At 42.0% G+C, this 12,954-nt stretch overlaps 1 protein-coding gene across 1 annotated transcript in view; it reads left to right on the top strand.

The window, feature by feature from the left end:
- Positions 1 to 1,584: 1,584 nt before the first annotated feature.
- slc8a4a (solute carrier family 8 member 4a) overlaps positions 1,585 to 12,954 on the top strand; it is a 17,010-nt gene continuing 5,640 nt past the window's right edge. The window contains exons 1-4 of the mRNA XM_035666912.1: positions 1,585 to 2,990; positions 3,162 to 3,679; positions 11,315 to 11,421; positions 12,333 to 12,451. Of these exons, the coding sequence (XP_035522805.1) occupies positions 1,647 to 2,990; positions 3,162 to 3,679; positions 11,315 to 11,421; positions 12,333 to 12,451 (2,088 nt within the window). The 5' untranslated portion in view covers positions 1,585 to 1,646. The remainder of the gene's footprint in view (positions 2,991 to 3,161; positions 3,680 to 11,314; positions 11,422 to 12,332; positions 12,452 to 12,954) is intronic.

Below are 12,954 nucleotides of genomic sequence, written 5' to 3'. Positions count from 1 at the left end.
AAACCTGTGGGCTATCTGTTTTTGCCTGGAAGAAGACACATATTTTAGGGTTTGGATGCTTTTCTTTATTGACCATTAGAACAAATAAAAATATGTAGACCCCTTTTGTCTCTATAGGATTGTCAGAAAACAATTTTATTCCTGCATTCCCACCAGTTGGAGAGCTTGCTTTTACCATAGAAACGTCACCCACTCAAAATTTGTGCATGGTTGTGGGCCAGATGAAACCAATATTATATTATATCTTTATAGGGCTGTGGAATATTTAATTCTCTCCAAATTACGTGAGTCTTGTACTCTTGGCTCTTCTATTATGGACTTGTGATTGATCTTGGAGCTTTTAAAGCTTTAGATTCCCTGTATCAGGAATTTCTGAAACGTCTTTGTTGAATATGGATGGAGCATCCTTAGAAATCCAGCCTGAGGGTCACATGTTTCCTGTATCGCTGTTTTTTCCCTGCGTGTTGCAGGGGTCACTGTCCATGGTGCTGATCTTGCTGATGTTTTCGCTCACACTGATCAGCAGACAGGTGTTGAGAAGTTGCATAAAGCTGTCGTCGCTGCACAAACAAAGTCTGTTCGTCATTTATTTATAAGGCAACCAAAAAAATGACAACTTAATTTGTACATCTGTGCTGTGCTGCTTTACCCTTAAATGTAGGCTTGATGGGAAACGTGCAGGTCAGAGTGAAGATTGCAGCTTTTCTCTGCTGCATGTCAATGGGAGCATGTGCTTTACATAAACCTTTGTCAAATTGCTTTTGCTGCAGGTAGGCAACCTATTTTTGCGATGGAGATGGTCTTAAAATTTTAATTAGGAAGCACCAGATTCCCTTCCTTGGTGTTTTTCCTCTCTTTCTCTCCGTTCACACTGATGCAGATGTTAATCCTCTGGACAGCATTGGTGCTGTACTCTCTGAATTGTTCACTCAAGCTGTTGATGGCTGCGCTGCTGCCAAGAAAACCACTGTGAAATTATTTTAAGTTTTCCCCTGACATAGTTTAAATTGCTTATGTAACATGAAAAACAGTGTTAACTACATTTTTACAATATATTACAGAGTACAGTTGAGAGCCATGCTACACTTCCACAAGAGACCACGATTGTTTCTCCTTTCAATAATCTTATAGTATCTTTATCAGTATGCTGCCTAAGAACAACTGCTCTTCTCTTGACTCACTGTCAGTGAAGATTATTTTTGGAATCCCATCTAACCTGACAGTACATGGTGGACTGAGTCAGTTTTTCCCTCAATACTACAGGTGCAGAGGGTCACATTTCTACCGCTGCTTAGCACAAAATGACCACATTATATGTGGGGGAGTTTGACAGGGTAGTTCAATACCAATGACTCAACGATTAGTAGGTGCCAATATTTCTGGCTTTCCAAACTCAGAACAAATCCCACGTCATTTGCATACAAAAGAATATGACTGTGAGTACTTTTGTGATGTTAAACCTTTGCTTATAGCAGTTATTTCAAGAATAGAACTCTAAATGACGAGCATCTTACATAGTGAATGTGACAATCTCATCCTCCACACAAATGTATTTTTCTTCTGTCTTTCAGAGGTTTGTATAGACCTCCACATGTGAAGTGGATCGAACTCCAGTACCAGAAGACTACAAGCGTCATCATCCTGCCATGTTTCTGCACAAGCGTATCGTGAATTTCACTCCATCTTTCACACCATGTATGTTCATCTCTATTCTGCTGATTCTGCTCCCAGGAGTCACTAATTTCTCCCAGGGCAGCGCCAGCCATGAAGATGCTGGCAGCACACCAGGCAACTGCTCCAGTGAAGATAACTGCTCTGATGGCGTGGTGCTGCCCATGTGGAACCCCCAGAATCCTGCGGTGGGTGACAAGGTGGCACGTGCCATTGTTTACTTTGCAGCCCTCATATACATGTTCCTGGGCATGTCCATCATCGCAGACCGCTTCATGTCATCCATCGAGGTCATCACCTCTCAGGAAAAGGAGATCACCATCAAGAAGCCCAACGGTGAGACGACAACGACTACTGTGCGCATCTGGAACGAGACGGTATCCAACCTGACTCTGATGGCGCTGGGCTCGTCCGCACCAGAGATCCTGCTGTCTGTCATTGAAGTGGTCGGCCATGATTTTGAGGCTGGATCTTTGGGTCCCAGCACAATTGTGGGAAGCGCTGCATTCAACATGTTCATTATCATCGCTATCTGTGTCTACGTGGTGCCAGAAAATGAAACCCGCAAGATAAAGCACCTACGGGTGTTTTTCGTTACTGCTGCCTGGAGCATATTTGCCTACGTCTGGCTGTATCTCATCCTGTCTGTGTTCTCCCCGGGGGAGGTAGAGGTTTGGGAGGCCGTCCTCACTTTCTTCTTCTTCCCTCTCTGTGTGCTGCAAGCCTGGATTGCAGACCGGCGCCTGCTCTTCTACAAGTACGTTCATAAGCGTTATCGTGCTGACAAAACCCGTGGCATTATCATCGAGTCGGAGGGCGATGCCATGTTCACTAAAATGGACCTGGAGATGGACGGCCAGGGTGTGAACTCCCACACTCACCCCAAAGAGGCTCTGGATGGAATGCTGGAGGGGGTGGAGGAAGGTGGAGGGATGAGTGCGGAGCAAGATCAGGAGGAAGAAGCCCGACGGGACATGGCTCGCACTCTGAAAGACTTAAAACAGAGGCACCCGGAGAAGGACATGGAGCAGCTAATTGAGATGGCCAACTATCAAGTGCTGGTCCAGCAGCAGAAGAGCCGGGCCTTCTATCGCATTCAAGCCACACGCATGATGATCGGAGCTGGGAACATCTTGAAAAAGCACGCTGCTGACCAGGCCAGGAAGGTGGTGAGCTGTCACGAGGCCAGTGGGCAAGAGGAGGATCCCAACACCATCTACCTGCAGTTTGACCCCTCTCACTACCAATGCTTTGAGAACTGTGGCTCACTAAAGCTGTCAGTGAGCCGGCATGGAGGGGAAAGTGGCTGCACTGTGAAAGTAAGAAGTAATGATGGAAATATTGTAAATGCTTAAGATCCATTTAAAATCAACTTTAAATGCTTGAGGTGTTCAAAATTGTAATAACTCTGCATTTTATTGTAACTCCACTATTTTAACTTCAGACACTAAATGTTTAATAAAGTTTCTTTCTCTGCTTGTGCCCCACAGGTGGATTACCGTACAGAGGACGCGACTGCCAATGCCGGCTCAGACTATGAGTTTGCTGAGGGCACGTTGGTCTTCAAGCCTGGTGAGACAACAAAAGAGTTCACTGTTGGCGTTATTGATGACGACATTTTTGAAGAGGACGAGCACTTCTACGTGCGCCTAAGTAATCCACGCATCGTGCACCGAGCTGAGGTCTCTGTCCTGGAGCCGAGCTCTATCACCTCCAGCAACAGCACGGTGGGCATCTCCTCCCACGTTCCCCCAAAAGCAGCCCTGGGAAACGCTCACACCGCCACGGTTACCATATATGATGACGACCACGCTGGCATTTTTACGTTTGAAAATAACTCCATGAGGGTCAGCGAGAGCGTCGGCAACATGCAGGTGAAGGTTCACCGGACGTCTGGGGCAAGGGGGAAGGTGGCGGTGCCTTACCACACCGTCGAGGGCACCGCCAAGGCCGGGGAGGACTACGAACTGGTAGCCGGCAAGCTGGAGTTTCAGAATGACGAGACTATGTGAGTGACAGTTATTCTTCCTTGATGTGATGCCTTGTTGATGCTTCTCATCACTTGATCAAACATCACAGCCCACATGTTGGTATGTTAAACAGTCCTGCTAGATTACTGTAAATTATCTATTCTGGTAAAGGATAAAAGGACTGTTTTTATGAGTCATAGATACGTTCGCTATGAGAAGTTTAGATCTTTCAGAAGGATGACGTGGGAGGATAAGGGGATATAATTGTGAGGCTGATAATAAAACATTGTGGCTGATGTAAAAGAAGGAGAAGGAGAAAAAGAGGCATCGAAGCAGCTTTCTCTGAATGAATAACCATGCAGCCCTTTGGGATTTCAGTAGAGGTTATATGGGAGTTCATTGTAATGCAGAGCAATGAAAACTCCACTGCAGAAAACAAAGGGAAGTGTATGATAGCGACAGAGTAGAGGAAAGAAAATCAGACAGGTGACTTGCACAGCAGCAAGGAGGGGATGGGGGCTGCTGAGCTACTACTGAAACAGGTGCATGTGATGAAGCCTGTGTGATAATTTCAACAAAAGGATCCATGGATGCACCAGCAGAGAGGCAGATAAAAAAGAGCAGAGAGGAAGGGTACAGAGAGAACGGTGAAAGTGTGATGTTTTTCCAGCTTTTCTCTTGAATGTTGTGTGGAAGGTTTGGCTGAATGATGAGTACACTTGTAGGGTTTGTTTTATGATGTGACGGGCAAAGGGCTTGGCAATTATCCACAGCAGTGTTTTTATTATTTTTTTCAGCTTAAAAAAGAAAATGCCCTTAACTGTTTCAAGCTCATCACAAAATGATTTACAGCACACCAATGGACAAAACAAAGGAATAAAAAATGTGTCAGATAAATCCGTCTGTGTGGGGAGGATTTCAGGGCTTGTGTGTAGGTGTATTGTGTAGGTCGGCTGAGTGGGAGGAAAGGCAGGTGAATACATGGTGTCAAAGAGAATACAGATCTCCATATTTGTCTTTTTGTGCCTCACAGTGCAGGTGAGATTTGAATATATTTGTCAGTGTGCACAATTCCCTGCATGTTTGTCAGTGTGTACTTTTAAAGGGTGTTTGTGTGTGTGTCTGTGTACTGAACCCACTTCAAAACCGCATCAAACAAAATGTCGCTCCAAAGGGGAACTAAAGAGAGCTTGTTGAGCATCTAAAGCAATTAAAGAGAGTGAAGAGGGGTTAACAGAAGTCCCACAAGTTCTCTCAATGTAGCGCAGACAGCTACAGAGGCTGCAGTTAATGAGACAGTAGCGCCTAACAATGTGAGAGAGGCTGGCAGCTTGTATCTATGTTCAAATGGAGACTGAGCATTAGATAAAAATCCTCACCTACTGAGCCAAGACTCTGTTTATCTGACTGTAGCAAGCTGACAGTGACACAAGCAAATGCACACTTTACATTATCTGGAGTCATGCTTCCATCGACAGTCTGTGTGCAAGCAGGAGTGGAAGGACTGTGGAGAGTAGGATCCAGCAGAGTAGGACAGTTTGCTACCAGAAAACCGATGAAAAGAAAACCCAAACGCAATGAGAAGTGCCTAAGCTGCACTCAGCTGCTCCTGTGCTCCTTTGAATAGCAAACAAGGACTTGAAGGGGAACGCAGGAGCACTCTGGTCATAGGTAAAAAGGCTTCTCTCAGATCTTAAGTCAAAATTGCCAGGTCCAGTTGGGTCAAGTCACAGCAGCAAAATTTGTAATCTAAGATACCTGTACTCAGAAGGTTAAAGCACAACATTTTATCATTGGAAAAGGGCAGCATTTATCTCTATTTGCCACATTAAGATATATATCAAAGCTGGTGTAGAGCCAAAGTCCATAGAAACAGATTGCTACGGATCTAAGTCTTTCTAAAACATCCCAATTTGTTCCTGCTTTTTGCCACTAGATGCTGGAGTCAGGCTGAATTTTTCATGAGGTTGTTTAATTTGGAGTGTTCAGTCAGTCCTGTTAAAAGATGGAGGTGAAGCTCCATCACTGTGAGTCTTTGCGTTGTCATCTTGAAGCTTTTCGGCTTTTGTAGGTGCATATCTATTCATGCTCCTGAGCAGACGAGATCGCACATGTTCTGTGTTAAATGTATATCTGTGCTCCTTACTGCTCAGCAGGCTGCCAAAGTTCACCCTTCAAACAGAGCTGGCTTTTCTTACCCGAGTGTTTCCCTGGGTGTTCAGGACAAAGAGCTGACACTCGGCAATGGGCCTTCAGGCAGCTCTTTGTGTGTGTGTGTGTTTGTTACAGTGACTCTTGCTTTGTGCCGCTTTGTGTCTGTGTACATCTGCCTGTCCCGGTCGATGGTTGAGAATGCAGAAAAGCAAAAGAGGAGGAAGGCAAGTTTGTAAGCTTTTGACATGGAGCCAGGAGGAGCATTTTAAAAACCAGGCGTGCAGTTAAATAATAATTTACCATCTAAATTCTGCACTGCAGTAAATAGATTATGATGTACAGACATAGACCTCTGAGCCAACATAAACAGGCTGACATAGAGAACCATTTTACATTTCTGTGTTTATGGATTAGAGGCAGATCTGCACAGACCCTTTGATGCTTGTAGATTCCTCTTGTGTCTGTTTTTGTTTAGCGCCTCGAAATGTGTGGCACTACACACTAGTTGAGGCTGAGGTGGATAACGGGGGCAGTTATATAAGCTAGAATGAAAGAGATGTGAGGAGATCACTTCTGAAAAGGGAAATCAATACCCTGATATTCTTTATTTCTCACGCTTAATGTAGTCAGGATCAATAACGTCCTGAACTTCCCGACAAACACGGAAAAAGCGGAGCAGCGCAGTCAGGGTTGGGTAACATTAACACATTTGGAAAACCTTTCAAGGTAGAAGAAAGGCTTTGCTCCATTTGAGCAGCACTGATAGGGTTCCTTTTGTTAAACCTTCATTCTCATATTTAATGCTCACAGCAATTCATCATATCTCATTGTTATTCTATATATCATTAGGCTGCGTTTTTTTAGCCACGCTAGACGTACGTCTGTCTGTCGGTCCACCAGACTGTAGTATCTCAGTAATCCTCGGACAGATTGTCTTTGGTCTTTTCATCTAGCACCACCATGAGGTTAAAATTTATGGTTCTGGGTGAAATTAGGTACACACACATTCATGTCCCCTTGAAGAGGAATTGAAATAACTTTGGTGATCTTCTCTGAATTTTTTATCTAGCCCCATTATCAACGCAAAAATTAAATTCATTCACCGCTTTGCTTTATGATCACATACTTAAAAAACTAATGACATTCCCATCAACCTCTGCTGTACTTGTGTTTAGTGCTAATTAGCTAATGTTAGCATGCTAATGTTAACAGACGAAACTAAGATGGTGATCATATAGTAAACATGATAACTGCTGAATATCAGAATCTTGTCATTGTGAGTATTTTAGCTTGCTAACATTAGCATTTAGATTGAAGCAAGTACAGCCGCACAGAGTCGCTCGTATTGCTGCAAACAATGTGAGAGCCTAAAGGTGGGGCAAGGTATTCTAGGTAATGCGGTTCTAATCTGACACACTGTTTGTCAAATTCATTATTAATAATAATAATTTTTAATATAATCTATTTATATATAATTCTATTTGAAAAGTGTCCTAAATTAACTTCCATTTATGAATTGGCGCTATACAAATACAATTTTATTTCATTGAATTGAATTGAATTCAGCTTACTCTCTAGTTTGCCAAAATATGCTGTCATTGTGTTGTATATAGTATTGCTATAGTAGCCAGAGAGTTGAGAGTCTCATCCTTTCTGCATGTTAGCTTCGCAGCACCAACCGTATCCACAGTTTACTAACCCTTAGCTATACCCACACTATATCATGATATTTGTTATGGTCATTGGCAGAATAGCTAACCACACTTTTAAGAGAAAAGTTCAAACCCTGGCTCTCTCGCCACCGCACCTCTGTGGATGCCAGATTGTCAGATTTGTAAAAGTTGCAGAAATGGTCATTACGACATCGGCGAGGTGTGGGGGGGGGATGGGGTTTCCGAAGCAGTTCAACCATCCGATAAGCAGTTCTGAAATAGCTGGCAGCTCCAGTCTTGTGTTATATTGTATGTAGACCTTTTTCTCATCTCACTTGTCTCCTCTAGTGCTGATTAGTGCTGATATCCTTAAGCAGCCATTCTCTGTTATACAATAATTTCAAGTACAAGTTATCAGAGATAGGGTCATATATCATTGGCAATGTCAAAAACCTTTTGCTTCCGTATAAATATCCTGTACATAATAACCCAAGAACACATTACAGTGGAGATAATATAATGTTCGTTTTGAAACTGCTGTAAATATGAGACACATATATCTTCATGGTGCAGCTGCTTCATGTTCACATTCAGCTACAATGCAATCTCTCTGGTAGAGATCTTGCTCAAGGACACTTCAGCTAGGCAGATACATGCTGACACACAGGTTTGATCCATAGTTCTGTAACTGATTGGCCGTGCCCTGTTCAGTCGGGGGCATCTGACATACAGTCATGCATGTATGCATTCACTCATTCTCCCTGTTGGCTTCATTTCTGTCAGGCTCTCAGGAGGGCTGGAGCCTATCCCAGCATGCAGAGTGCAGAAAGTCGAGAGACTCTCCCAGGGTGAACACAGAGGCATAAAATCACTTACACTCATACCTGTAGGCAGTTTGGAGTCTCCAGTGCTCATGACATACCGTACTGCCTTTTGACTGTGGGAGGAAACTGGAGCATCCTTATCAAACCAACGCAGAATCTGGAGGAGAGGGAAACTCCAAATAAAAAGGTTGAACAGCTGCCCGATCCTTCTTTCGAGAGGTGACAGTCCTACCACCACCCTAGAGTCCTATCTGGTTTTCCCTTTAGTTAGGCTTAATTTAACAGGTTAAACCAAGTTAATCCAGTTAATTAATTTATAGAAGAAACAGACACTTTTTGCTTTGCTAGAAAACTGTAAAAAGAAAGAATAAAAAAGGAAAAAAGCACTGACGCATCTCCTTTTTATTAGAACTTATAAAAAGACCCCGCCAGACTTTCTGCAGTCTGCAGTGTATTCCACACATGCAGCAGAGATTATGGTGGTTTCAGGTAGAACAGGGATCAATCTTCACAGCTCAGACAATACACTCCAGTCCATCACTTCATTTGTGTGTGACAGATACAATAGCAGGGTATGTTACCCACTATGGCTTCTCAGAAACTATCCCAGGAATGGAGCCGCCGGGCAGACAGAGATGGCTGATGCACAGTGAAATGTGATATTCAGTAAGTGAGAGCTTTACTGTGTGGATAGAATCTAACTATGCCTGTTGTAATGAGAGTTTGCTTCGACCTGCAGAGATACACCGGCTCCGGGTGATGCTACTGTACCCGATTATTACAGTGATCCTTTCAAACTCACATGATGATACATAGAAGCACCTCATGGATTTATCACCACTTTTAAACGATCAAAAGACATTTTTGGAAATACGCTAATTTGCTGAGATACCAGGTTGTGGTTTAACAAGGAGTTTAAGAAATACTTTGAGCACAAACTCTATAAAACCACATTTTTACATTTCTGTTTGTGTGATGAAACAAACTAGATTAACGTCTTAAATTAGTGAGCTTTAGAGGTACTCGTCGGAAGATGTTTTACCTTTGGACAGAACCTTGCTAGCTGTTTCCAGCCTTTATGCTAAGCTAAGCTATCCAACTGCTAGCTCTAGCATACAGACATGAGAGTGGTATTGATGTTCTTATCTAGTTCTCGGCAAGAAAGCAAATTTCTGTTTAAAAACTGTTTTTTTAACTAGTTTATTAGCCCATCAGCTACCTTGGTTTACAAGTTGTGACCTCAAGACAACAGAGAGGTCACATGGAAATACATTTTCTGCCCTCAATTTTACCTTTGAACCTGAACATGGGAGCCACATAATTTAACAAGCTCTATTAGGTAGTGTTACGACCACTGGTTAAAATCATCTTTTTTAGTTTGATATGTTGATTGTCGATTGCCAATCAGCTTCATTAAGCTTCATTGGAAATCGTTGAGTTCTGGCATATTCAGAATTTATTCATAACTTATCAAAAATCCAAACTGAATTGATTATTAAATCTATGTTGAACTACCTTCACCCTTTTAGCAGCATGTGTTAAAACAAGGCTGTAATGCTGAGTTTCTTATTCATAGTTTTACTCTTTTTATTATTTCATTGAACTGGAATTTTTACCTATCAGTTACTCATTACGTTATACTTTGGATTCAACCTGGTGAAAAAAGCACTATTTTACTGTATGACTAATTCATAAAACTAATCTCACCTCAGTCATCTATTTTGGAATCTGTAGACAGTTTTGATTTGTTCACCTTTTGTGTTATTATCACCCACCTTTTGTCTGAAATGAGTGCAAATGAGCATTAAACTCTGGCAGAGGTTGAGATTTAAATTGCCACCTAATCAGCCGAAGAGAACGTACTTCCCTGTTGTTCTTTGACAGCCTTTGATTCCTGGCTTGTATTTTAATGAGAGGTCTGCGAAATGTAAATGTTTGTCTGATCCCTGGCAGTTATATCCTGCTTATCTTACACTAAAGCAGGGCAAACAGTATCTGCCCAAATTGTGATGTAATACCAGAATGGCTGCTGCATGAATATGGTCCATAGCAACCGAACCATCACGTTTTATTTTAAGGCCTTAAAGGAAACTTACTGTGTTCCTCTACATATCATGCTTGAAATAGCATCTTGTTTAAAAGATAAACTCTTTCGTTTCCATTGTAAGGACTCTAGGCTATACTGCGATTCCCTTTGCACCCACTGGCATGACTGTCCCTGACATTAGACAGCTGATGACGTATCATTCATGTTTAAAATAAACTTCTTCTCTTCTGCGAGCAAAAGCTCCTGCGTGTTGTCGAATCCTGAGTGTATAAGTGTAGACAGAAATAGACAGCCACCCACATATCATTAGGGAGATGGAGAGAAAGGGAGAGAAAGACTCACTGTGACAGTGTAGGAGAATGAAGCGGGCTGAGGCAAATATGTCGGTCACAGTTTGACACCACATCCGCACGTGTTTTTGCAGCATTCAGTTTTACAGACTGTATTTCTAAATAAGTCTTAAGATTTGCTTTAACCTGCATGGATTCCTAGATAGGTGGTGCTTAATTTCCACTGAGAACAAGATAATAATTCAATTTCCCGTGACTTATAACTTGAAGTGTGTGGGAGGGGTGTGGGCTGTTTCACTACATTTCTCTTGTGCTCTAATGGAATTAATGGTGTAGATGGAGTCCGCCCTCTTGTGGGGTACTACATATACATATATAAATATATATAAATATGTATATATATTTGCTCATTTGTTAAAAATCTCGAGCTTCCATCTTCTTATCTAACATCTCTGTTTTATGATTCATTGTGTGGGCAGTCTACCTCTTGGCTACGCTGTTTTGATTCGAATGTGTACAAAAGCATAGAACCTGCTCTTACTGGCTGCCTGGGATCTATTTTTGATTTAATTTAGGTAACAAATGCATACTGCAGGCTAACTCATATTGACAGCTGCTGTTATTTCCTAAATAATAATAATTAACCGATTCATCCGTCTCCGTCTGCCTCCTTCCTCTCCTTGTGCCTTGACCCTTCTGCTTTTAGGAAGCTGTTGAATGTGAAGATCATCGATGACGAGGAATACGAGAAGAACAAGACTTTCACGATTGTGTTGGAGGAGCCCATCCTGCTGGAGGTGGGACAGAGACACGGTGAGCCTCGGACGCAGCTGCATGATACAGCAGCAGAGTGATTTCCCTCATTACTTTATGGCTTAAAATACATTTTCCATTGCATCCACTCTCTTTTATATTTTATTTAAATTCTTGGGCTAGAGCTGTTCATATCCATTGATACTAATTCGTCTTAACTCTGGGGCAGCTCTAAGGTCTAAGGTGTGATCTCTTTATTCCATTTGGTGTATTTGATATGGCCAGGCTTTATGAATAAAATATACTGGGCTAAAGTAGTTAGATCAAGATTAAAGCTAAAAGAGACAGGGGCTATTTATAATTTGTCCACATACCTTACACTATACTCAATTTAAGGCCCTGTGCTGGGTGACCCTCCGACCATTTTCTAATTCACAATGAAAATAAGTTGATTCACACTGGGAACTTTTTTATTGTTTATACCAATTAGTAAATGCTCAGTAATGTCCAATCTATACAGTGTAAAGCGGTGACACTTCTGCAAAAAGTCCATGTGCACCTGACAGACAGGGGCTGCTGAGACTGGATTTGCATCTTCGCAACGATGAGTAAAAACGGCTAACCTCGCATACCACTCCGTAACCTCGGTTACCTCGTCTGTGGCAGGCTACATTTTGGCCTTGGCTCACAAACTGACATCCACAGAAAAATTAATTTAATTCCATACCCAATATGTTAAGATCCACTGAAGTTAGACACGATACAACATGAATAAATCCCCAGTTTTGCTATCTTTACCGCCATCCTGACTGTAAGGGAGCCAGTGTAGGGACCAGAGCTGCTCGGGTCCCTTATTTACAGATGACATAACACATTTTGATTGTCATTTGTGAAAATCCTCATGGGTTCCATTATCAATACAGTATCTTGTAACAATTAACTTGTTACAAAACCTTATTCTCCTGCTACAGGAGACACCAATGATAACAAGACAGCAGTGGGACCGGAAGACGTGTCAAAGATGGGCTGCCCCTGTCTGGGCGAGCACACTAAGCTGGAGGTGGTCATTGAGGAATCCTATGAATTCAAGGTAACTTAAAATAAGCAGTCTTTAACCACAGAGCCACACCCACCTATCATACTGATGTTTGCATAATATTTTGTTTGTTCTTATGAGATTTACCTGCTCACTTCCTACTGAATACACATCGCAGCAGGTCTTTGGACTGGAAATCCTTAAACTTTTTCGTACACACTATGAGAGCAAACAACATGACGTTTAAGAATTATTCTCTAATTATCCTCATTGTTGACTTAAAAGTCCATCTTGACTTTCTTCAGTTAATTTGTTTCATTCTGTAACTCAGTTAGAGCTGCAGGCAGTGGAGGACTGAACCAGCTGCATGAGGTGGGGCACAGTGCGCAGAAAGTCTTAATGTAAAAAATGTTAAATTTTGTGACTCAAATTTAAATTAAACTATAACTGTAATAAAAGAAAAAAAAGAAACTATTAAAGTGCCCCTCCACTCAAAAATATGTATTTCTGCTTTTTCTTAGAAGCATGATGTGTGAGTTTCACTGTGCAGAATGATG

This window comes from Morone saxatilis, unplaced genomic scaffold, assembly GCF_004916995.1.
Source record: "Morone saxatilis isolate NCDOM2014 unplaced genomic scaffold, NCSU_SB_2.0 Contig20, whole genome shotgun sequence".
NCBI lineage: Eukaryota > Metazoa > Chordata > Actinopteri > Moronidae > Morone > Morone saxatilis.
The sequence above is the reverse complement of the archived record's forward strand: the minus strand, read 5'-3'. Positions and strand labels throughout refer to the sequence as shown.